The 22,174-nt window shown below is 36.6% G+C and overlaps 2 protein-coding genes across 3 annotated transcripts in view; one reads left to right on the forward strand and one right to left on the reverse strand.

Moving 5' to 3' along the window:
- Window positions 1-1,096: 1,096 nt before the first annotated feature.
- Window positions 1,097-9,122, forward strand: LOC104589417 (cytochrome b-c1 complex subunit 8-like). Its single transcript, XM_010247742.3, has 2 exons — window positions 1,097-1,365; window positions 8,813-9,122. Exons 1-2 carry the CDS (start codon window positions 1,196-1,198, stop codon window positions 8,859-8,861), a joined length of 219 nt encoding a protein of 72 aa, XP_010246044.1. The 5' UTR covers window positions 1,097-1,195; the 3' UTR covers window positions 8,862-9,122.
- A 3,597-nt stretch (window positions 9,123-12,719) lies between these two features.
- The window catches only part of LOC104589416 (O-fucosyltransferase family protein), a 48,105-nt gene continuing 38,650 nt past the window's right edge, over window positions 12,720-22,174 (reverse strand). For both annotated transcript variants that reach the window (XM_010247738.3, XM_010247740.3), the window contains 3 exons: window positions 14,930-15,097; window positions 14,532-14,722; window positions 12,720-13,126 (listed from right to left, as the gene is read on the reverse strand). In XM_010247738.3, coding sequence (XP_010246040.1) covers window positions 12,958-13,126; window positions 14,532-14,722; window positions 14,930-15,097 — 528 coding nt within the window. In that variant the 3' untranslated portion in view covers window positions 12,720-12,957. The remainder of the gene's footprint in view (window positions 13,127-14,531; window positions 14,723-14,929; window positions 15,098-22,174) is intronic.

Consider the following 22,174-nt stretch of genomic DNA (forward strand, 5'->3'; position numbering starts at 1 on the left):
GGTACAAGGCTTTGGCTTCCACAATGAACATTCTTTTCAGATGGATTCCAAGGTCAACCAACTATTTTGCTGATAGTCTTGCAAATGGCAAGCTGAGTTGATTTGATTGTGTCATTGTGTGGGAGTTATTCTCTCATTAATGCAACTCTTTAGACTCCACCAGAGTGTCTACCTAATCCAGACTATACAATAAGTATAATATTTATTTTTGTCTTTTTTTTTTCTTTTTGATAAAACCATTCCTATTTTTCTCTCTTGCCATAAAAATATCTATTATTCTCATGGTATATTATTATCATATTATAAAGTCTAAATGTGTCAATTTAACAAATAATTAGATTCATTGTCAAATTCCAAGTAAAAAGTATAGTTTAGCCATGGTTCAGTACTGGTTCTACACTAGGGATGGATTTGAGTTGAGCCGAGCCGAATATCTGGCTATTTGAGATTCAAGCTAGAGACTTGAGATCGAATTTGACTCAGCTCAGAAGCTCATACGTTCGAGCTCGGCTCGACTCAAGCCCAATTGTGAGCCAACCTTGCTATAAAAATAAATTTTTTTTTTTATTTTACATACAAAAAATTAAGAATTATAAAATTATTTATTATCATATATATAAAAATAAAAATACTATATCTATAATCTTTTATTATACATATAAATATAAAAAAAAATAAGAATTATAACAATTGTTTATTATTATGTATAAAAAATAAAAATATTATTATACATAATAATAAAAAAGTATTTATTATATATATGCATGTATGTGTGTGTATATATATATTAGGCTCAATTAAACTCGTGAGCCTCACAGGCCGAGTTTCACTTGGCTCAAGCTCGAATAGCTCTGAAAATCTGGATACGTTTCCACCCCTAATCTGTACATTTATTCATTAGGATAATATTGGATCCACCCTGATCCGGATCAGACCCAATCCATTGACCACTTCCCAAGTCCCAAGATCATAGTAGGCCGGTCAAACCAAACCCAGAGTTCTGGATCCTTCCGGTTTCAGGCCACCGGGTTGGTTCAACAAAATGGCGTTTTTTAATGTGGTCCGAAACCACGGAGAAGTAGCTACATTGTTTTAGGCTTTTATAGCCCTTAGGGAAGAAAGAGAGAGAGACAAGGGTGGTTTGGGTTACGGCGGAGACCGGAGAGAGACCAATTCGCACGCTCGCAAGCCGACGATGGGGAAGACTCCGGTGCGCATGAAGGCGGTTGTGTACTCACTTTCCCCCTTCCAGCAGAAGGTGATGCCTGGGCTTTGGAAGGATTTACCCGACAAGATTCACAAGAAGATCTCTGAAAACTGGATCAGCGCCGTTCTCTTGCTTACTCCTCTCGTCGGCACATACACGTTCGTATCTTTTACTCCCTTTGTTCTTTCTTTTTCTCTCTCAAATTGGATTCTGTGGATACCCAGAATTAAACTAGGGTTCTTGTGCTTATTGATAACTATATATATACATTTGATTGACAACATTAAGCGTTCAAAAGGATTCTTTTTTTGGTTTTACATGGTAGGTGTTCCTTCAGAAGGTGGTTATTATGTCTTATGTTTCTGTTAGTCGTTTGGATCTGTTTCGTTGAGATTTTGTTGAATACCGAGAATCAAATTAGGGTTCTTGTACCTTTTAATAAAACGTTCTATTAGGAATTGGATTTTTGTAATTCTTTGAATTTCTTTGGTTTTACTGGGTTGGTGTTCGTTCCTAAAGTGGTTATTATGCTTTTTGTTTATGTTAATCACTTAGTTGTTTGGATCTGCTCACTTCATTTCATTGTTGTTGAAACTGGGAGAGTTTTTGTAGATAAGGCATATACAGTTAAATTTATATAGTTCCACCTTTGGGTCTATCTGTTGTTTGGTCCCTTGTTTTTTGGATATTTATGCATCTCAAATTTTATTCAATTTTGCTTTTCTGTGCTTGTGTTTAAGAGTACTACTGTCTGAGGAGGATTGGGTGACGCTGTTGCTTACTTCATTAGAGGAAAAATTGTATGTGGGGGGTGGGTCCTGACAATCCAGTCAAGTTCAACTTCCACCCATATGTTTTTGTTGATATGATCTGCTTTGTGGGCTAATCTACAAAATGCTCTATGCATACTGGGATTACACGTGCCTCCTTCTCCAGATAACAAAGAAATTAATAAATTATAATCTAATATCAAGTTTCTCGGGATTACTTTTAGCTCATATCTATTACTTTCCCTATAAGGATATAAGAAAGGCTTTCATTTTGATGGATTTTGATAGAAACACATGGGAAAAGAAAAAGAAGATATGGTATTGGGAGCGTGTATGTGAACGTCCATAAAGAAGAAAGGAACAGAATAAATTCAAACTGTGAAATTTCAACTCAATGATTTACGAATCTAGATGTGTTATTCTCAACAATTTTTAGGGGATCAAGTATTCATCTCTCGTTTTACATTTGGGACTTCATATTACAATGTGTAAATTTCAGTTGATTCTTTTTCAGGTAAGACCTCTCACTGGTTGTCAGTACAATTCTTTCCATTACCATTTTCCGTATTCTACCTACATGGGATCAGCAATTCGTGTGCTGTTTTTCCACTCCTCTCTAAAACCCATATCTATAAATGTATAAGAAAAAGCTGTATCTGTATGTGTCTGGAGATTTAAGACATAAGACAGAGAATTAAGTTGCCTAGTCTTTAGTTATGGAAGGTATTTTGATCTTTGTATGATATATGATTATGTTCTACTTGTTTTTGTACTGTAAAAAAATGTTTTTAGAGAAAGTGTGGTTTTGGGGAGAAACAGTGCAAATGGATTTTGGGATGCATTCAAATGTGTCATTTTTAGTTTTGGCTAATGGGATAGTTTTTTGTAGATCTATTCCCCCTAAGATTGGAGCTTTTAGATGGAAGGTTTATCATGAAAAGATTTAACACCTGTTATTTGCTTCTAGAAAGGAGGCTTCTATCATGCTTATCCCCCTCTTGGTGGGTCATTTGCAAAGCTAATGGTGAAACCTGCTATCACTTACTAATCTTCTATCCATTTGTTTATATATTTGGGATTGGTTTTTCTCTCTGTTTGATTGCAAGTGGATGTTGCCATCTTGTGTACCAAATCTTTTTGCTCCCTGAACTTTTTGTGGCCAAAGAAAATGGAGAAAATTATGTGGAGTTGCATTAGAGCTGTATCTATTTAAGCTATGTTTGGGAAATAAGTGGTTGGTCAACTCAAATAAATACTTATTAGTGCTTGGGAGGTCTTTTTCAAACTGCTTATATTCATATAAGTACTTATTTGTGCTGAAGTGTTTGGTGAGCTTCTTATCCTATAAGTACTTATTTTTGTGAAAATGACAATTATATCCCTAACTTAACATAGCCATATGTTGGATATTTTGGATATTATATTGACACACTTGGATGAAAACAATAGGGTGAAATCGCCCTGGTTGCCAAAGCTGTAAGCAATCCAAAAAATGGGAGATCTGATATGAGTGACATGAGAAATATGGAAAAATGAAAAAAAATAAAAAAAGGCAAGAAGATGGGTGAGATCGAACCTGTATGGGGGAGAAACCACCCAGTTGCCACTGCCTGCAAGTATGGAGGTGATTTGGGAGAGAAACAATAGGGTTTCTATTGTTTTGAGAAGACAGGCAATTTTGGAACTAAGCAAAGTATTGGGGACACTCTTGTCCTAGTAAATTCAAAAAAGTACTTAAAGAAGCCACTCAAGTCTTATTTTTTTTAAGTAACTTATTTAAAAAGTAAGCACTTATTTGCCAAATGTGTTTAATCACTTAAATGGGCTTTTTGTGTAGTCCCAGCACTTAAATAAGTGCTCCCAAAGACCAGCTGGGAAGAAATAAATGCAAGGATATTCCACGAAAAGGAAAGAAGCAAAGTTCTTGTATCATAAGCAAGTGTGGTCTGTTGCCTAAAAATGGAAATCTTTTCCCTTCTGCCACAGAAGACATCAAGAGAAAATGGAAAGAATAGAAATATCAATCTTAAAAATGGATAAGATGCATAGGGATTGGACAGCACCAGAAAAAAGATTTTGTTAATTGAATTTTGATCGGAGAAACATGAGGAAACCAGGAGACGGTCAAAATAAAAAAAAAAATGGGGAATCCAGGGTATTCTGTAATAGGTGGAATATTTAGAAATGAGGAGAGCCATTTTTGTGGCAATAATCTCAGGACCAATTGGCATAGGAGACTTGTTAAGGGCTGAAATTATGGCAGTTATGGAAGGGGTGAAAATGGTTAAGATGATGAATATAAGAAAGTTGATTATGAAGGTATTCAAAACTCGTGGTAGCATGGCTAAAGAATGATGTGATGATGATGGTCCATGGTCTTTCTGAAATTAATTCAGGAAGTTTAAGTGGCTAACTAGGGAGATGGAAGTAAGATCTCAATGGGTGCAAAGGTCAGTTAATAGCATGCCTGATGCTTTAACAAAGCAAATGACGGGGAGAGATCAAATGTTTTGGGCACAACTGTAAAAGGGAAATGAAAAGAAAAAGAGAGAGAGGTCTGTCAATGATTGTATATCCCTGCCTAATAAAATTGATGGTTATTGATCAGGAGATCAGGAAAAAAATGTTGTAAGTAGACATCCTGTACAGCATTATCTATATAGTGCATTAGCGGAGGGGTGGGGTGGTGGTGGTTTGATTATAATGAGTGGGAGCAAGGTTCAAAATATCGATACAGGACAATATGCCTGCTGGTTGGGGCATATTTGGCCTGTATTGATGTTCACTTTTATTTTTTTTTAGTTTTTTTTTTTTTTTAAACTGGTTCAGAGGGATCAGTTTAAGGCCCATGTACCCCCTGAACCAGGTCAGACCCTGAAAACCCACTGTAGGGGTGTATCGGGAGGCCACCGATACAATACGTAGCGGCTGATACGGCATACATATTGATATTTTGAACCTTGAATGGGAGGCTGCAATCAGCACCTAGATTTGATTTATATGCACCAAATACATAAGTTCTTTTCTTTCTTTTTTTTTTGGCTTAATCGGGCTACACAACGAGGGACAGCCATCCCCCATCCCCTTAAAGCTCCCAACCATGGTAGCAGCAAGATTTGATCCTAGGTCTCTGCCACTAGGGCTGTTCACGGGTCAGGTTGGGTCGGTTTACTGGTGTTTTTCCAACCGAAACTGACCTGGACGGTTTGAATCGGTTTGGGTCGGTTTGGTGATTGATTCTCTTGGTGTGAATGGTAAAGGATTCAAGTCTAAGAAAGCAAAGGCTGGATGCTTGGAAATTAAAAATGATTTGATGGATTAAAACTGATATTTTATATATCAGAAATTTTATATATAATATATATCTAAGTAGGTTTGGGTCGGTTTGGTTTCGGTTTTCATGTGTGAAAACCGAAATCGAACCGAACCATCGGTTTATGTTTTTTTGTAACCCGAAACCGACCGGTGCTGAAGAAAAACCGGCCAACTCAGGTTGGATCGGACCAGGTTGGTCAGTTTGGGTCTTGTTATTGAACAGCCCTATCTGCCACACCGAGTCAGAGATCCTACCAACTGAGCCACCATCATTTCAGCCTGTATAACTGTTTGATAGAAACTTCTTGGCATTTGGTACAATTAAGGACATTCATTTTTTGATTGGTAAGTAAGAGCATTCATTTGCAACTAGCTTAGTAGATAAAACATTCATTTTACAATTTATGTGTTTGTTGTTAGAATATGATCCTAGTGAAACTCCAGCAGGATTTGATCCCAGTGCAGTTTTCAAGAAGCTAGTCTGTGACGTTTTATTTAAAAAATGTGGTTAATGATTCCCTCCCTCCATCAAATGTTCACTCAGTATTTACAAATCTAGATGTCCAGTTTCATAGAGCTCCGTTTTCTTTTAAATATATGATTCACTTGTACCTGGTTTAGACTTTTAGTGAAAAGATCTACCCACTGACTTTCAGACTGTAAAAAGATATTAGAACCAACTCCATCTAGTAGTTTCTTCCTCACAAAGTGGCAGTCTACTTTTATAAGTTTTTTTCTTTTGTGAAAGGTTAGGTTTGAAGCATAGGAGCTGGACAAGATACCAATTTCTTTAAGATTTTGTAGCTAGACTAGATGAGATGTAATGCATGCCATTAACCTTTATTTAGGTTTTGCGCTGCTTCTTGCTTTTCCACATAATAAGGTTTCCTTCTACGAAGGTACAAGTACAATACTACAATATCCAGTGGTAGATCTTCTGTCACCAAAAGAGCCAGCCCTATTGCATTTGTATAGCCCTCCACATCCAAATCATCATTGCCTTGCGCAATAAACAATGGCATAGATTACCCTTCAAGTACCAAATTATCTTGATTACCACCTCTTATTATGAAACTTGAAGGCTCTATGTAAATTAACTGGAAACACTAATTACGAATGAGATATCTGGTCTGGTGATTGTCAAATAATTTAACATGCCAACAAGTCTTCTATACCTTTTGAGGTCATCATAGAGCTCACCTTGATTAACACTCAACTTGGTGTTGGGATCCATTGGGAATTGTTTGACACCCAAGAACCTAGTCTCTTCAGTTGTGTGTGTATGTATATATAGTGCGCCCAAATCCTTGGTTTGAAATTAGTGTTGTAGAAGTTGCTTGACTTCCTCTATCCCTTGTTAATTGTTATAGATCATATGATATTTTTGAAAAAGTTAAAGTAAATTTTATTAAAGAACAAAAAAAACTAACCTAAACAACCAAAAACATCCAAAAAAACCTAGATCTATTCCCACTGGAACACCAATCTAGGCCCAGAAAACTGACCAAATATACCCGAACAAAACACTCCTAAAACCGAACAGCAGAGGTCTAAAGTGAAAGAAACAAGCCAAAAACTGGATAGGGTAATCACGACTCACCCTTCCACTGCCTCTCCTCATCTACCCCTCCTTGTGCTAAGAGATCCCTTGGAAAAGGTCTTAGATGCTACCAAGTAATAGAAATCAGAGATATTTTTGGATTTTCTGCAACCTAGGAGCTAACCCAGACTATTGAAAGAGCAACTAGAAAAAGCATTGTTCAAGTCTGAACTAGAATTAAAATCAAAAGGCGAGCAAAGGGAACTGGGTTAGAGCACTTCTCTTGGCATTTTAAACCACTTTTGCACTTGCTTTTTCTAGGCTGGGCTGGGCTGGGCTACAAATGGTAACCACTAGCTGGATCCGTATTGATCCAATCTGCAAAAGACACCAAGGAAATTGCCGAAGCTCATCATATCCAATGCTACTCCAAACTATTAGGATCCAGTGAGCTGCAACCTACAGGAGACTTGTCACAATCCACAATTTATATATAATATAATATAAAATACTAAATACATCTATATATTATATATTTGCAGGACAGGCCTAAAGGCAATGGCCTTGAAATTTCTGGACTGGGCTATGGTTGATCACCCCTATCTGGATCCTATTCGATCTAGTCAAATTTGCATCACCTTAACCAGGTTGACTTGGAGTTCAAATTCCGAAGAATGGATACCATTTGCAGCCCAATTAACTAGAGGTTGCATATTTCATAAAGGGAGAAATGATGGACATGTGCTGCTATGTATTTGCATCAATTGTACAGTGTACTTTTACATTAATGGTCAGGAATCTTTTTGATTTTGATTGGCTGTTCGAACTAAATTCTTACCATTGACAACTTAATTGCCAAAAGTATGGATTTGAGAAATGTTTGTGTGTTCTGCTCCTCTTCCTTGGAATCTTGCCACCACCCAATCATGCACTGCAAGTATCCCTCTTCTATTTGGTCAGGAATCTTTTTGATGTCAGTTGGCTGTTTGAACAAATTTCTAACCATTGACAACTTAATTGCCAAAAGTATGGATTTGAGAAATTTTTGTTTGCTCTTGCTCCTCTTCCTTGGAATCTTGCTAGCACCCAATCATGCACTGCAAGTTTCCCTTTTCTATTTGATGGCATTTCATCAATTTATTTGGACAAGAGTAACTCATCCAAATTACCTGGTTAGTTTAATCAACTCCTGGCCAACAAGGTGCTTCAAAGAGAAATGGAGAATCCTGTGGAATTTAACCCTGTTTGCTATCTGTTTGCAAATTTAGAAAGAGAGGAGCTACATTATTTTTTAAGGGAAGCAATGAAAGCTCTCAGATTGCCAAAATTGAAAACTGTCTTCTCTTGGGCATCAATTCTGAAAGAACTCCATGGTCTTCCCTTTTTATGATTGATCATTCTTTTTCTCACTTCTGTAATGATTGGGGGAATATAGTCTTCTATTCTTATTGGGGCTGTTGCTTTCTGTGGTGCCTTCCTCTGTTTATCCTTAATAAATTTCCATTACTTGTCAAGAAAAAAGTAATAATGATAAAGTAGAAGCATGGTCGCACAATAGCAAATATTAAAAATTACATGGAGAACCAACTCATGTTATTCAGTTTATGCTTGTCATCTTATTATTCTTTGAAGGCATTTTGTGCACGTTTATGACCTACTTAAAGAGGACAGATACCATTGCATATTGAGTAGGTTGGAGTTATTCCCTGGCATCGGCATCTTCAAGGTTAACATGTGTACTTAAAATGCCAGCGTTAAGTGTGCAAGGACTAAATGAAATTGTCCTTTGATTAGTTATATGCATGTAAGATCTCCTTGTATATGTTTCTGTTTTACAAAATATTAATTCATACATCTATTTCGATTCATTGATCCGGGAGAAGTTTGTATAAGGCCATGTTGGTTTTTCTCCCATATACCTTGATGTAATTAATGCACCCAAAAGATTTCAGAGATCTGATTATACTTGGTTGGGTGCAGGTATGTGCAGCACTACCAGGAGAAGGAGAAGTTGGAACATAGGTACTAAGGCCAAAGAAATTCAGCATTTTAAGTTCAATCACCCATACATATCATATGGGCTCCTAAAAGGGTTGTCTTGAACTTTAATGAGATTAATTGTTGAACTGTTCATCTGGAGTTGATATGACCGCAAACTAGGTTATGGTCGATCTACCTTCCAATAAATTCATGGTTTTCTTGTCTAATTCGTTATTTTTATTTTTTATGTTATAAAATACATATGGAACGAGGCTATACATTTTATGGTAGAGACAATGGCATTCTCATATTCCGTTATAGTCAATTGGTTATTAGGTAAGTTACAACTTGTTTTAAACTCACCAACAGAGTTAGGCTATGACAGCTACGTTTTTTACATGTTTAATGAATGGAAACAAATCATGTTCCTAAATTTTGCGGTGTTTCAGAAAATCTATATGATCGTGAAATATTCGGTTGGAGGATTCAAATACAGATGACCATTCTCTATTCAGAAAATTAGAAATACCACTTACCTACAATTGGTACTCACGTCACGTTTTGCAAATCATTTACCACAGCCATTCATGCAACCAAAGTTTCAATATTGAAAGATAGCAATTTTTGAGAAATCATTTGTTTTCATTCAGTTTACATGCATGCAAATGGGGTCTCATTTTGTGTTCAAGGCTCCAAGGTAATTGAATGACTAGGCCTAAAAAGCAAAGGTAATTGGATAGCTAATGCAGCATATGTGAGATTAGGCTAAAGCCCCATCTCTTTTAGAGACTTGAGGCTATGACTCCATACCTGTAGGGTAGTGATCAGATTTTATGATTGAGCAGATGTCAGTTTGCTTTATACAAATGTGATGATTCTTTGTGTTGTAAATTTTAATGATAATAAAATTGCGTGGGTGGTTCTTGTGCTACTTGTTGGTTTGTGTTGGTTCAATTAGGGAGAAAAACAGCTTAGAAAAAGGTGCCATTGTGGACCAATTTTGGTGTCAAGTTCCAGATTTTTGTACAAGTGATAATTTACAAACCAATTAGGTCTCTTTCTAGTTGGTTTACACGTTATGCTTGTCATACAGGGTTGCCCTTGAATTGGTCGTGGTGGTCGTGCTATGCATAATGCACATGGAAAGTTGGGAAACCAAGGTGCATCAAATGGATTATATTCAAATTCAACAATTGGCCAATTCCCAATCTTTACAAGAAACTATCATATTTATGTGCAACTTCTTTCTTAATCATGTCGGATGGGTTTTGCTGCCTTGTTCTCGAGCTGAGATGTTTGTCTGACTAACAAATCATCACTTGCAAAACCTAATTAGAACACAGACCAATTACTTATTTGAGTTGGTTTCACCCTGGGAATCCAAACTGCTTATTAGGCCTAGCTAACCAAATTAGAACGGAGACCAATTAACTTGTATATAAGATGGTTTGACCCTGGGAATCCAGACTGCCTAGTAGACCTAGCTTAGTATTGCAGAATGTGTGTGTGTGTGTTTTTTTTTAATGATGCAGCTTCCTAACTTCTAAGCTATGGGATTTAGACTATCAATCTAAACGATAATCAATTTGATTAAACAGAATAAGAAACCTGGACATTAAGGTACATTTTAATGAGAACAAATCTGATGGTTTGATTAAGATATTAAAATCTTAATCTAATGTCACACAGACTGTTGGGAAGGCAATTTTAAAAGACGGTCATGCTTTGGATATGACTACGTTAAGGAAACTCAAATAAATATAAAAATACATTAATAACTTGTGTGAAGTATGACTAAATAAAGTATATAAATATATAACACACATGCTTTAATAACTTGTGTGAAGTATGAAGTACCAAAACATCCGGCATGTGGTAAGTGGCATGTATAACTTAGTTCATACCAATATAATTATTATTAATACTGATATAAATTTTAATAAGTAATTCTTTGTTAGCTTTGTTGATAAACATAAATCAAAGGAAGAAAATGTATGCTAAAACCTATAACTCACATAATTAAGACAAATAATATTTTCACTTAATCTTGGAATCTTTTTGTTTCTAGCATTTTGTAACATAAAAGTTAATGGTCAATAATTGATAGGAAATAAACTTTGGGAGTTAATAAGAGAAAATAGGAATTAACGTAGGAGAGTTAATAGTTGTAATTAGTGGAAATTAATGGTATGAATAGGATTAAAAATCTACTACTATTAAAAGTGTGGAATGGAAATTTTGTTTAATTAAAATATCCCAATTTTTTATTACTCAAAAATATAATTTGAACAATCACTTTTCTCTTTATTCAAATTCCTCTCATTGAGTTTTATAATTAAGGAATTAACACATTCATTGAATCTTATTCTTGACTAGAATACATATTTGTGAATTTGGTCTCTCTCTAATTGTGAGGGCACAAAATGTAATTTGAACTATTATATTTCTCATCATTTAATTCCCTTTCATTAATTCTTATATTTAGGGTATTAACTCTCTTTTATTGAATCCTATATTAATTAATCATACTAAATAAAAATAAATGTAATAAAGAATAATTGTTTTTATTGATCATAGAAATAAAATACAAAATTAAAGCCAACACAAAAAGTAGAAAACACAAATGGGCGGATCCTTACATCATAATTAAATATCAATACAAACTTTTTGAGTGGCGAGTCAACAATTCATACTTTTTGTGTCAAATGGGTGAACCCTTACATCATAATTAAATACCAATAAAAATAAAAAAGATGAAAAAACAAAAGAATAAAAATACAAACAAAAATTATAGAAAGCATTTAGGCACCTCTCAAATATTGTATATTCATCATACTAAACAAAAATAAGCGTAACAAATAAAAATATTTTTTATAAATAGAAATATAAAAAAATGTAAAAAAATTTGAATACATATTATTTACTATCATCATCATCACCATCATCATAAAAAAATTACCACGTACAAAGCACATGCACACTTACTAGTAAAAAACAAGAACACAAGTGAACCAAGAGTCCCAGTTTTGTATCAGCAATATGAACCAATATGGCTAACATGGGAGGAACAAAATAGTGTACAGAGGAATGGCAATGGGGATCCCAATCCCTGCCCCATACCCTGACAGGACTAAAACTCCCAGCCTCCATCCTTGCAAGAAATAGGGATCCCTGAATTTGTTCCACCCTGTCCTAACAATCTTACCAAGTTTAAAGTTTTTCGGGCATATCGTATTGTATCTTTTGGTCCGCGATGCACCTGTTTACAACTGTTATTGAAAATCCATTTTTTTAAATAATATATATATATATAATAGTATGTTCAAAACTAAAAAAATAATACACAAAGGTGTAATGATATTTTGAACTATGATTCTTACATGCAAAGCTGTTTTCTGAGGGGCGGATCAGCCATCTCGCAGTGATTTGTTACAATAGCACGTTACACAACAGTACGAGAGGCTTTGCTCAGCCAGGTGGGTAAAGCCTCATTCTGGCAAGACAAGATTATCAACTGCACTTTGGATGACAGACCAAGACCAGATTTTCAAATACTAGCATCAACTGCTTTCTAGATTATTACTGTGGTAATGAACTCACACTAAAGGACTAGCATTATTAATTTACAAAATGGAGTCACCACGGTGGGTATGGCCTGACTGTCTGAGCAATGTAATAAAAAAGCCTGCATTGAAACAAACTCAAGGCACTGAAGAATTCAAATGTCTCCAACTGATCGTTGCGCAACAATAACATCAGTGAATGAACTGAAGGATTAATAGGATCTTGATATAGTAAATTTTGTTTTTTCTAGAATTCCAGGGATGAAAAATAGTCAGATGGACTAAGGCCTTCACCTTGCATAATGATGCCAACGTGGAAAAACAGAGATACTTCAGACACAACATTGAAGGCAATTTGTGAAGTTAACATTAGAAAGAATTTGTATAATTCATAATGAGTCAAGTTAACGTGTCATATACAAAGAATGGACTATCTAATTACAATAGTCACAGTGGTAATGAACCTACTAAAGACCTTGACAACCCTCCCAAAACTTACATGGGAAAAAATAATAATTTCACAACCAATCAAATGATGAATAACTTACATGTATCAGTAAAACAGGGTATATATTTTCCAAGTTATATAATGATTGGCGTGCTTCTATCTGATTTTCCTGGTTCTACTTGTTTACACATGCAATCTGGTATGGGGAAGGTGTAGAGTGAGCTACTAGGTTTTTTCATTTCAATGCCCTTTAAATCGCTGTGATGAAGCATTTCTTGCATCTGGCGCTTGAAATACTCCCACCTGCAATAACTTTTTCTTTCATAAAATGCTTGAAATTGTACAATAACTCACATTAATAACAAAAAAACGGGGGAAGTAAACACTAATACACTAGAGATTAATAATATGGTAATAGCAAGATGCAATACCCTTTCCAAATATGACTGATCACAATTAGAGAGGATATAGAAAAAAAGAAGTGTTACAGTGATAAAAATTGTTGTAGGAACGCAAATATATGTACAATTTTATATTTGAACATAACAAATTGATAATGATATGAATAAGCAGGATAAAAGTATATTTTTCCTTCATCATTGGTTCGCCTAAGCATCAGCATGCAGGTTAAAGTCTGAGAGCAGCTCACCATGTGCCCAAAATTAAAAAAAATAATAATAAAACGAAAAAAACTCAAAGGTCAGGATCATATCCAGCCTATGCCTAGGATGGCCAGGATATCATTTTTGATACCTCACAGATAGAAATCATTCAACTGTGCTTGGCTAAATGAACTCAGTGCAATTGGAGATGGATGCCCTGTTATAGATTAGATTTGGAAGCTTGTTGATATGCCAAAGGTAAGGAAACAGTTGGATGTAGGTGGGCTTTTCCAATTACTTGGGAAGCAAAATCTACAAAATGGGTTTCTAAGCTGAAAGTTCAAAATAAAAAGCTTGTTGGTATGTATGTGCCTTTTACAATTACTTTGGTTTGTTCACATTTTTTCATTTTGTTTTTTAATATTCGGTTTATTCGGTTCGGTTTTAACCAAATAAACGAAATGCTCACCCCTAAGTGCAAGTAGAGATGGATGCCCTTCTCTTTGTACCTGAATGGAAGTATGGATGCCCTTTTATAAAATTAGACTTGGAAGCTTGTTGATATACCCAAGGTTCAAAGTATCGATACAGGGCGATACGCCGCTATGGCATATCGGCCCTTTTTTGAAGTTTTATTTTTTTTTTTTTTCAATACCAGTTCAGAGGGGTCAGTTTAAGTGCCGCCTACCCTCTGAACCAGGCCCTGACCGGATACAACTCCTGTAGGGGCGTATCAGCCAATACGGGCCAATATGTAACAATTTTTTGAACCTTGGATATACCATCCATAAGGAAAGGAAACAGTGAGATATAGGGGGGCTTTTACAGTTACTTGGAAAGAAAAATCTACAAAATGGCTTGTAAGCCAAAAGTCCAAAGTAAAAGCTCAAATCCGGCATTGAACTTTGGGCTTTAAAAAGTCCAAAAGTAAAAGTTTAACCAAATGCCACTTGAAGTAACACAAGCTTTACTGCAAAAGGCATCAACATATAGAAACCAAAAGACATGGCTCAAACACAACCATTTAACAATATCTTGGATATAAGACAGTTGCACTGCAAGGCCATCACTTTCAGGAAATTTAGAAGCAAGTGATAAAGATTAACCTGATATTTGGACTGTCAAATAGTAATGCTAATTTCCTCTTATCGGGTTTTATCGTCTTTGCATGTCCACCAAAGAAGTAGCGCCTGTGCCCCATCAGAAAGTGAGGAAAGTTGCCACCTTGAGTTGTGACAAATACTTCACTGTTAAGGCATACGGTATAATCAAGAGCAGCCAACCTAGATGAATGACCCTGCATAAGGAATATGGAACAACCATGTGACCCTGCTCAAATTATTGAAGACCTAAATGAAAAGAAGAGAAATGCAATGCACTGCAAACAATGGAAGGTAGTCTTCAACTAGAAGTAATCAGTCAAAAATGCTTGAATCACATAAGACAAGATACATTCTAGATTTTTGATGCAGAAACCACAGAATATATCATGGCAATATGATACCTTAAATGGAGCAAGTTCCTCTGGCAAAGCTAGTGTCTCCTTTGTCTCTAGGAGTGGAAATAACTGCCGAAGTGGAGCCATAAATTTTTCCGCTTTATAGATTTTTCCAGCAGCAATATAAACTGAAGTTGTATTGTCAAACCCCATGCCTCTAAGCATCATTCCCACCTGCATAACCCAATAAATTAATTAAAGAAGCATCAATCTTATTTTAGAATGCAATTACCGCTCCATCTAAGCTTCAAAACTCAGCAGATTTGGTGCCAATACAAAGAAGATCCATTTGTTCTTTTATACCATCTATTCTAACAAGACCAGGAAATAATTGCTAAGCAAGGAATGTCATGCAATGTGCTTCTCAAAATAATTAGAAAAGAGATCAGAATTAAATGAAAATAGAAAAGTAGGATTGGTACACATTAAAAAGAAAAAGATGAATTTCTACATCATTGTTCTCAACCATGGTTCAAAGTATCGATACGCCCCTGTGTATTGGCAGGGGAGTATCAGTACTAAAAACTCACCGCTCAATGCCTTTTTTTCAAAACTTGATTTCTGGAGATGATTTTAAGTGTTTTTTATTGAAATAAATGGGGGTCCCAAAACACCTGTAAATAGGGGTATTGAGACGAAAAGATACAATACGATATGCCCGAAACGGGGCATATCGCATCGATACTTTGAACCTTGGTCTCAAGCAATCAACTCCACAAATGTTATTTAATGTTTTTCCAGTACAGAACTCCATAAATGTTTTCAAACAACAAAAATCTTCCCAATAGTTAAGCATTTAGTTATGTATCAACTGTTCCAACTATATCCACATTGTAAAGTATTTAGAACCATTAATATCATCATTATAAATCTTGAGAGAATTGAACTGCTTGATTTGATTTGCATCACATTAGGTAGAATTTACAATTTTTTCTACAAGATCCCTCAAATATACTCTATTATATGAAAGAATGGAATCCAAGAGTTATGAAATAAAAGCCTGCATCAAGTGCACAAACACATCCTGATTTAATCACAACCATCAAATCTGATCTATTCTAATCTAGAAGATATACTTAATAGAGAGAGTTTAAAGTTGATTTGTCTTGTCAAAGGCTCAAAGCTGTAAATGGAAATGAAAGAGGGAAGAGAAGAAACCACTAATTGGAAAAGGGCACTCTAATCTGCCAACCGACCCAAGAGAAATGTTATTCACTATAATAAATAATATCAGAAGATATTATAATATTACCCTTCTGGGTACCACACATACAAAGAGTTAAGACAAAATAAGAAAATACATCTGGATGTACAGTAATATGGTACACTCTAGTATTTTGTAGAAAATCACCACGTGGTCAAGGCCTCAAAGTACATAGCATTTGGATATTTACCACAGCAAAAGAAAAAAAATGCTAAAGATATTTTGCACGGAAAATAACAGTGACTGACACGTGAATGAGGGTTCTAGCTTGAGCTAACGTGCATATGATAATCTGATTTAAGATGACTATGATGCAGCAATATGCATATTAATGCTGCAGTGGGGGCATGTTGTGAATTTCCACTTTTTACAGCATTACACAAATAGAAAAGGGGACTCCCACAACCCCCATGACAGTTTCTCTTCTTCCATCTTTTCTTCTCTCCTCTTATTCTACTCCCCCACCCCCATCTAAACAATAAATTTCTGTTTTTATTTGCTGATTTTTATATGCACACTTCACAAGTCGTGTATCAGTAAGGATCAATTGCCTGGTTTAGGCAGAGATTTCTGGAGAGAGCTCTGATCAGAATTTCATAGAAGGAACTTCTAGAGAATCTTCCGAAAAGTCAAGACAACAGCAGAGAAATTTGTGAAGAGGTTGGAGTGGGCCTATTTCTCTTTGTTCTTTACCTTGCATTAGGGTTTGTGGTACCTTGTAGTAGGGGTGATCATAGGCCAGGCCTAGACAGGGCTTAGCACCTATGACAAGGGCTACTGCCTCAGCCTAGGCAGCCCAAGCATGGGTTGGACTTTGGGCCTATGTCTCTAAATACATTATATTTAATATTATGCAGTATAATATATGCACATATATATGTTGCAATTTATATGCATGCATATATAGTGTATATGTGCAATATATAAATATATAAAATATATTTGCAGGCTGGGCTTCTAAGCTGAGCTAGTGATCACTTCTACCTTGTGGCACTACAAAATCTTGAATATAGGTCAAGTATCTTGCATAGTTGTCAAGGGCTGTCTAGGTGATTCTAGGTGACACTGGGGTGCCTAGTCGCCTTAGTTGCCTAGGCGAGCACCTAGATGATGCCTGGGCGGTAAGAATTTTATGATATAAGGAACTAACTTTTGGCTAGTTCCCTAGCTTTATATACCATTCAACATGCATAATAATTGAAAGCAATTCTCTATTAAGAACATTAGATTTCCTCTAAAAATGTGGCAAATCATCATAAGTATTTATATTAATTTCGTCATTTGTGAAAGTAATACTACTTATTTACTTAATAAGTATTTATTTATTTTGACCAATAACAAAGGCAATATTATTAATTAAAAAGATATTAAGTACAATAGAAGAGAACGAAAGGGGAAGGGATAAACTCTCTTAACCCCTCCCTGAATGAATTACATCACAGTCCAAAATAAACTGTTCCTTCCCACCCCTTGTTTAGCAACTCAGCAAAGACATTTGCATCTCTCTTGACCAAATTACAAGTCACCTCTATTCTCTGTAACCAATTACAAGTCACCTCTGTACCTCTATTATACATTCTCAAATCTTTAAGATGAAAAGCATTCTGCATTACAAGGCTATAAATCAAGGAAATTCCAGAAAATTTCAATCAAATCAGCTTTGGAGACTTGATCAGATTGCCCATTCCTGCTATCAAATATTCAACGCTCTACCCATTCTCCTCCCTCCTTCCTTCTCTCATACCCCTCGCAATCCAGCTAAGGAATCACATCTTCCTCCCCATCTCCCTGTCTTCCCACCAACCCCAAGATCACTCAATCTCGTCCAATCCCTCCTCTTCTCCCCCTTCCTCATCCCACCCCTTGATTTTTTCTAAATATTCTTCCTTTTTCTTTTTCTCTTCTATTTTCTTTTTTTCAAACTTCTTAAATGCTATTTTCGAGAGACTTTCCTATCTTGACCTCCCTCTCCACCAATTTATTGAAATTCACCTTCCCATTTTGTATTAATTCCTTGACTTCTTGGTCCTTTTGAATCTGCTCTGCTCTTTCTCTCTCTCTCTACTCCCGTTCCCAGTCTTTGAAGCTTCTCCTTCTCCTTGTTTTTCTTCTTCTGTTCTCCCGATCGCAACCCCTCTCTCCACTAATCTCTGGAGAATTACATCACCTGACTCTCCATCAATAATATCAGTACTTTGTGGCAACCTGTTCACACCAGAATCAGGCTCGACCTTGCTCATCTCACTTTCCTGCTGTTCCTTCATCTGAAGGGGGACCGAAAGACTAAATTTGCTTTGTTTCCTCCCTATGAACTGTACCAGATGTCCCATTACCTCTGATTCTTTTCCTCTTGTACAACCATTTGTATTTCTTTGTAGGTCCTGCCCCTGCCAAGCCAAGTTTTAGCCTTGAAAAAATCTGTCGCACGTACAATGTTATGGTTTCTTAAATTACGTGGCTTCTTATTGGTCTTTTCGTTAATCTGTTCCTCCTGAAAATTGCTCCCTCTACCCAAATCGCCCTTCCAACCTTAACCTCCTTGTAGGGTAGTTTATCCTCTACAAGTTTCTCGCCCTGTCCTTCAGGTAATTCTTCAGAACCAAACTCTTCCTTTCCCGTATCCTCACCTTCAGTCTCCAGCTCTAAATCAGCGCTAACATCTTTTCCGAACTGTGTCCTCCCCGCCTTCCCACCTCTCTTATTCTGCAGAGACAGGAAATTCTGGTGTCATCAAATCTGTTTTTTCAAATTCATACCTAGCCTCTAGGGTCAATTCAACTGCATCTTCAGGCTTGGAGAAACCATGAATCCCATCAAGCTCCTTACTAACCTAAGGAAAATTCCCAACAACACCAGTCACAGGAAAGTATGGGTAGTCGTTGGAAGTCTTTCCTTTTCCACCTACGATCCTCTTCCTATCATTTTCTTGTACTTAGCTATCACCCAAGTCCACTCTTCTCCTTTTTTTTCTCTGGCCACATTCGAATATCTTCTTCCTGTTAGTCCACTCTTTTTAAAATTTGGTCTGCTAAGCCCTGGAAACTCTCTTGTCACCCTTCCTTCTCTTGAACCAATTTTCCACCCTACTTTTCTGTTCTTCGGTGCTGCAGGCTTGAACTTTCTTCAATATTTCTTCTGGGTGGTATAAAATCTTCAAGGGACAGCCCTGATCAGAGGTAGCCGATGTACGTCGAGCGCCACTAGCCTTTAGCACGACTTCTGTTCCTGAGAGGGTGTCCCCTGAGTTCACTTGTTCTGGGCCCCTGTAAGTATCATCTTGTAATGACAAAGGGTTCCACAAGCCTTTGGCTCGATCTCTTAATCTTCCAGCATCTCCCGTCTTCCTTTGTATCAAACTCAAAATGCCAGAGCTACTAAAGGACCTCAGGATTCCGCCAAGTTTGGGGCTATCATCCCTAAAACCCGACCCATCCTCTTTTGGGTCACCTGACCCATTCGGCCTAACCAGGCAACCCGATAAATAGTTGGTTTAATCGTTTTAGTTGAGTTGTCATCTACATGAAGTGTATATGTTGCCTCTTCCAGGTTTTATATCTCCAAGACATTAAGGCAAGGTGTGCAAATTTAGAAAAATATATGGGTTGAAACAGTCAGTCACTAAGGGTTTAGTTTCATCATTTTAGTTGAGTTGTCATGAAGCCTAGGTATACTCAGAATCATGCACATTATACACTTATGGGCATGTTATATGCGAGTGACACCGCAGTGACAAGGGGACAGTCCTACAACAGAATAGCTAAATGAATCCTTAGCATCTAAATTTGAAATCTAGAACCACCTCGTGAATTGGGAAACAAAGAGCAAGAGTGAAAAGTTAAGAGGATTGGGGAAAGATTTGAGGAAGAAGAATTCGGCTTTGTTAGGAAAATGGCTATGGAGGTTCCCTATGGATGGTGATAGACATTGGCAAAAGGTGATCAGAAGCATTCATGCCAATGTCTGGACTAAAAATTAATCAAGAAAAATGCAGCTTTGTAGGGATTAATTTATTTCATAATGAAGTGGAGCAGTGTGCTGATTTCTTGAGTTGTGCGGAAAAATCTTTGCCCATAAAGTATTTGGGGTTACCTTTAGGGGGCAATAAAAGACGTATCTCTCTCTAGGATTGAGAGATTCACTAAAAAGTTAGTGACATAGAATAGAAGAATAAGTACATCTCAAAAGTGGGTAGGATCACCCCCATCAAATCTACCCTCTCAAACCTCCTAACACACTTCCTTCACTTTCAGGGCCTTCTAAGGTATTGAAAATGATTGAGAAAATTATTAGGGTTTTCTTACGGAAATCGAGGAATGAAAAAAAAAGCATCATACAAGCTGGATGAATGTGAGTAGGTGCAAAGAGGATGGTGGTCTAGGAATTGGGAGAATTAAGGATAAAAAGGTATGGGTGATCAAAAGCATATATGGGCCTGATTCTAATAGGTGGGATTCTGGGCCACGGCCACCTGTTAGAGAATAAAATAATATTCAGGGGCCTCACCTAACAACACAAGCTTTGAGATTGAATGGTTCCTTGAGATGGTACCCAAGCTTGTTTGACCAAGTGGTCTAGTGTTCGATCCTCATCACCACCATTATAATTAATTAAATTTCAGCACAAGGTATGGGTGGGCCTGTGCTTGCTCACGTTTCAAGCCCAGTGGGCTTTTGTGTGAGGCGGCATGTTAGAGAATAAAAACCCATTCAGGGACTTCTCCTAACAGCTTAAGCTTTTAGGTTAAAAGATTCCTTGAGACTGCCAATAAATTCTACCCTTAAAAGCCCTTGGAAAGCTATTTGGTCTTTACTCCCTACCTTCTCACAATTTGTTCAATATGCTAATTCAGGTACACAGTGAAGTTTTGGGGAGATTTTTGGTGGGGAGACCCTCCTCTTTGCCTTTCTTTCCCCAGAATCTACAACCTTTCTTCCCTTAAACATAAACCTATCACTGAGCAAGTTTCCCTTGATAATAGTGGCCTGTCTTGGAATCTTGGGTTGAGAAGGAGAGTGAGAGATTCCAAATTTCCTGATCTTGTGCATTTATTGGATTCCTAATCATGTGCATTAATTGAATTTGGATTCCAGATTCTGAATTTCTCTGTTATACATCCTTTCCCAGATAAAGCTTTCTTGTCTGGCCCTATTCCCCCAAAAGTTAAGTTTTTTATTGGTCACCTGGTCTTTTTCATGACTTGTCATTATATTGCTCAGGTATGAAAACCACTTCTTAGTTCTCTTTGGGTGTAATAGAATTTTTGAAAACAAAGTGTTGCAGGTGGGAGAGCTGATTGGTCTCATCTACATTAAAATTGAGCATTGGGACCTCATGTGTGATGAATTCAGTGGCATTACAATAGATGAGATGCTTAGAGTGTTAGAGATTGAAACTCAATTATGACAGTTGCAGTCTTGGTAATCCTGGGGCCTCAGGAATTGGAGGAGTTATTACAGACTGTAATAGCAACATTTGTCTCAGTTTTTTAGGCCCAATTGGGTTTGGTATTTGGTAACTCCCTAAAAATTAAGAACATAAAGGTATAAAAGTACCATATACTAAATGCCTTGGCAATTAAGTGAGGTGACCCTCCATGGGTGCCTTGTCGCCTAGGCATGCCTTGACAACTGTGTATTGAAGTTAACAGATTAGAGAAAAAAACCATACCAATGAAATGTGCTTCCATATGTAAAGATCAACCACCAACTAGCAGATTGACTAAGGGAGTTAAATGGGCTATGTTAGATACTACATTAAGCAAGATGAGCATGATTGACACCTGTGCTACACTTGAGGGAGATATTGTAATTTAGAAATTTAGTGCTAAGGGCAGTTTGGTCTTTTACTTTTTGTTATGATGAACATACTTGTAACTTTCATTCTTTAAGTAAATGTATAAATAATAGGTAACAGTGGGCAGGGACCCATTACTAGTTGGCATTGTTAATTTCTCAAGTCTAGTTCATCTAAGCTGTGTATACTTTATTTCTTTCAATAAATTAAGCTGTGTATACTTTCAACTAGTTGAATACTAAATGTCAATAAGA

The sequence above is a fragment of the Nelumbo nucifera genome, chromosome 5 (genome assembly GCF_055504915.1).
Source record: "Nelumbo nucifera cultivar China Antique chromosome 5, China Antique-T2T, whole genome shotgun sequence".
Classification (NCBI taxonomy): domain Eukaryota; kingdom Viridiplantae; phylum Streptophyta; class Magnoliopsida; order Proteales; family Nelumbonaceae; genus Nelumbo; species Nelumbo nucifera.

Coding starts and splice junctions, on each gene's coding strand:
- LOC104589417 (XM_010247742.3), top strand. CDS start 1,196: ATGGGGAAGACTCCGGTGCGCATGAAGGCGGTTGTGTACTCACTTTCC. Junction 1,366..8,812: donor CCTCTCGTCGGCACATACAC/GTTCGTATCTTT, acceptor GGTTGGGTGCAG/GTATGTGCAGCACTACCAGG.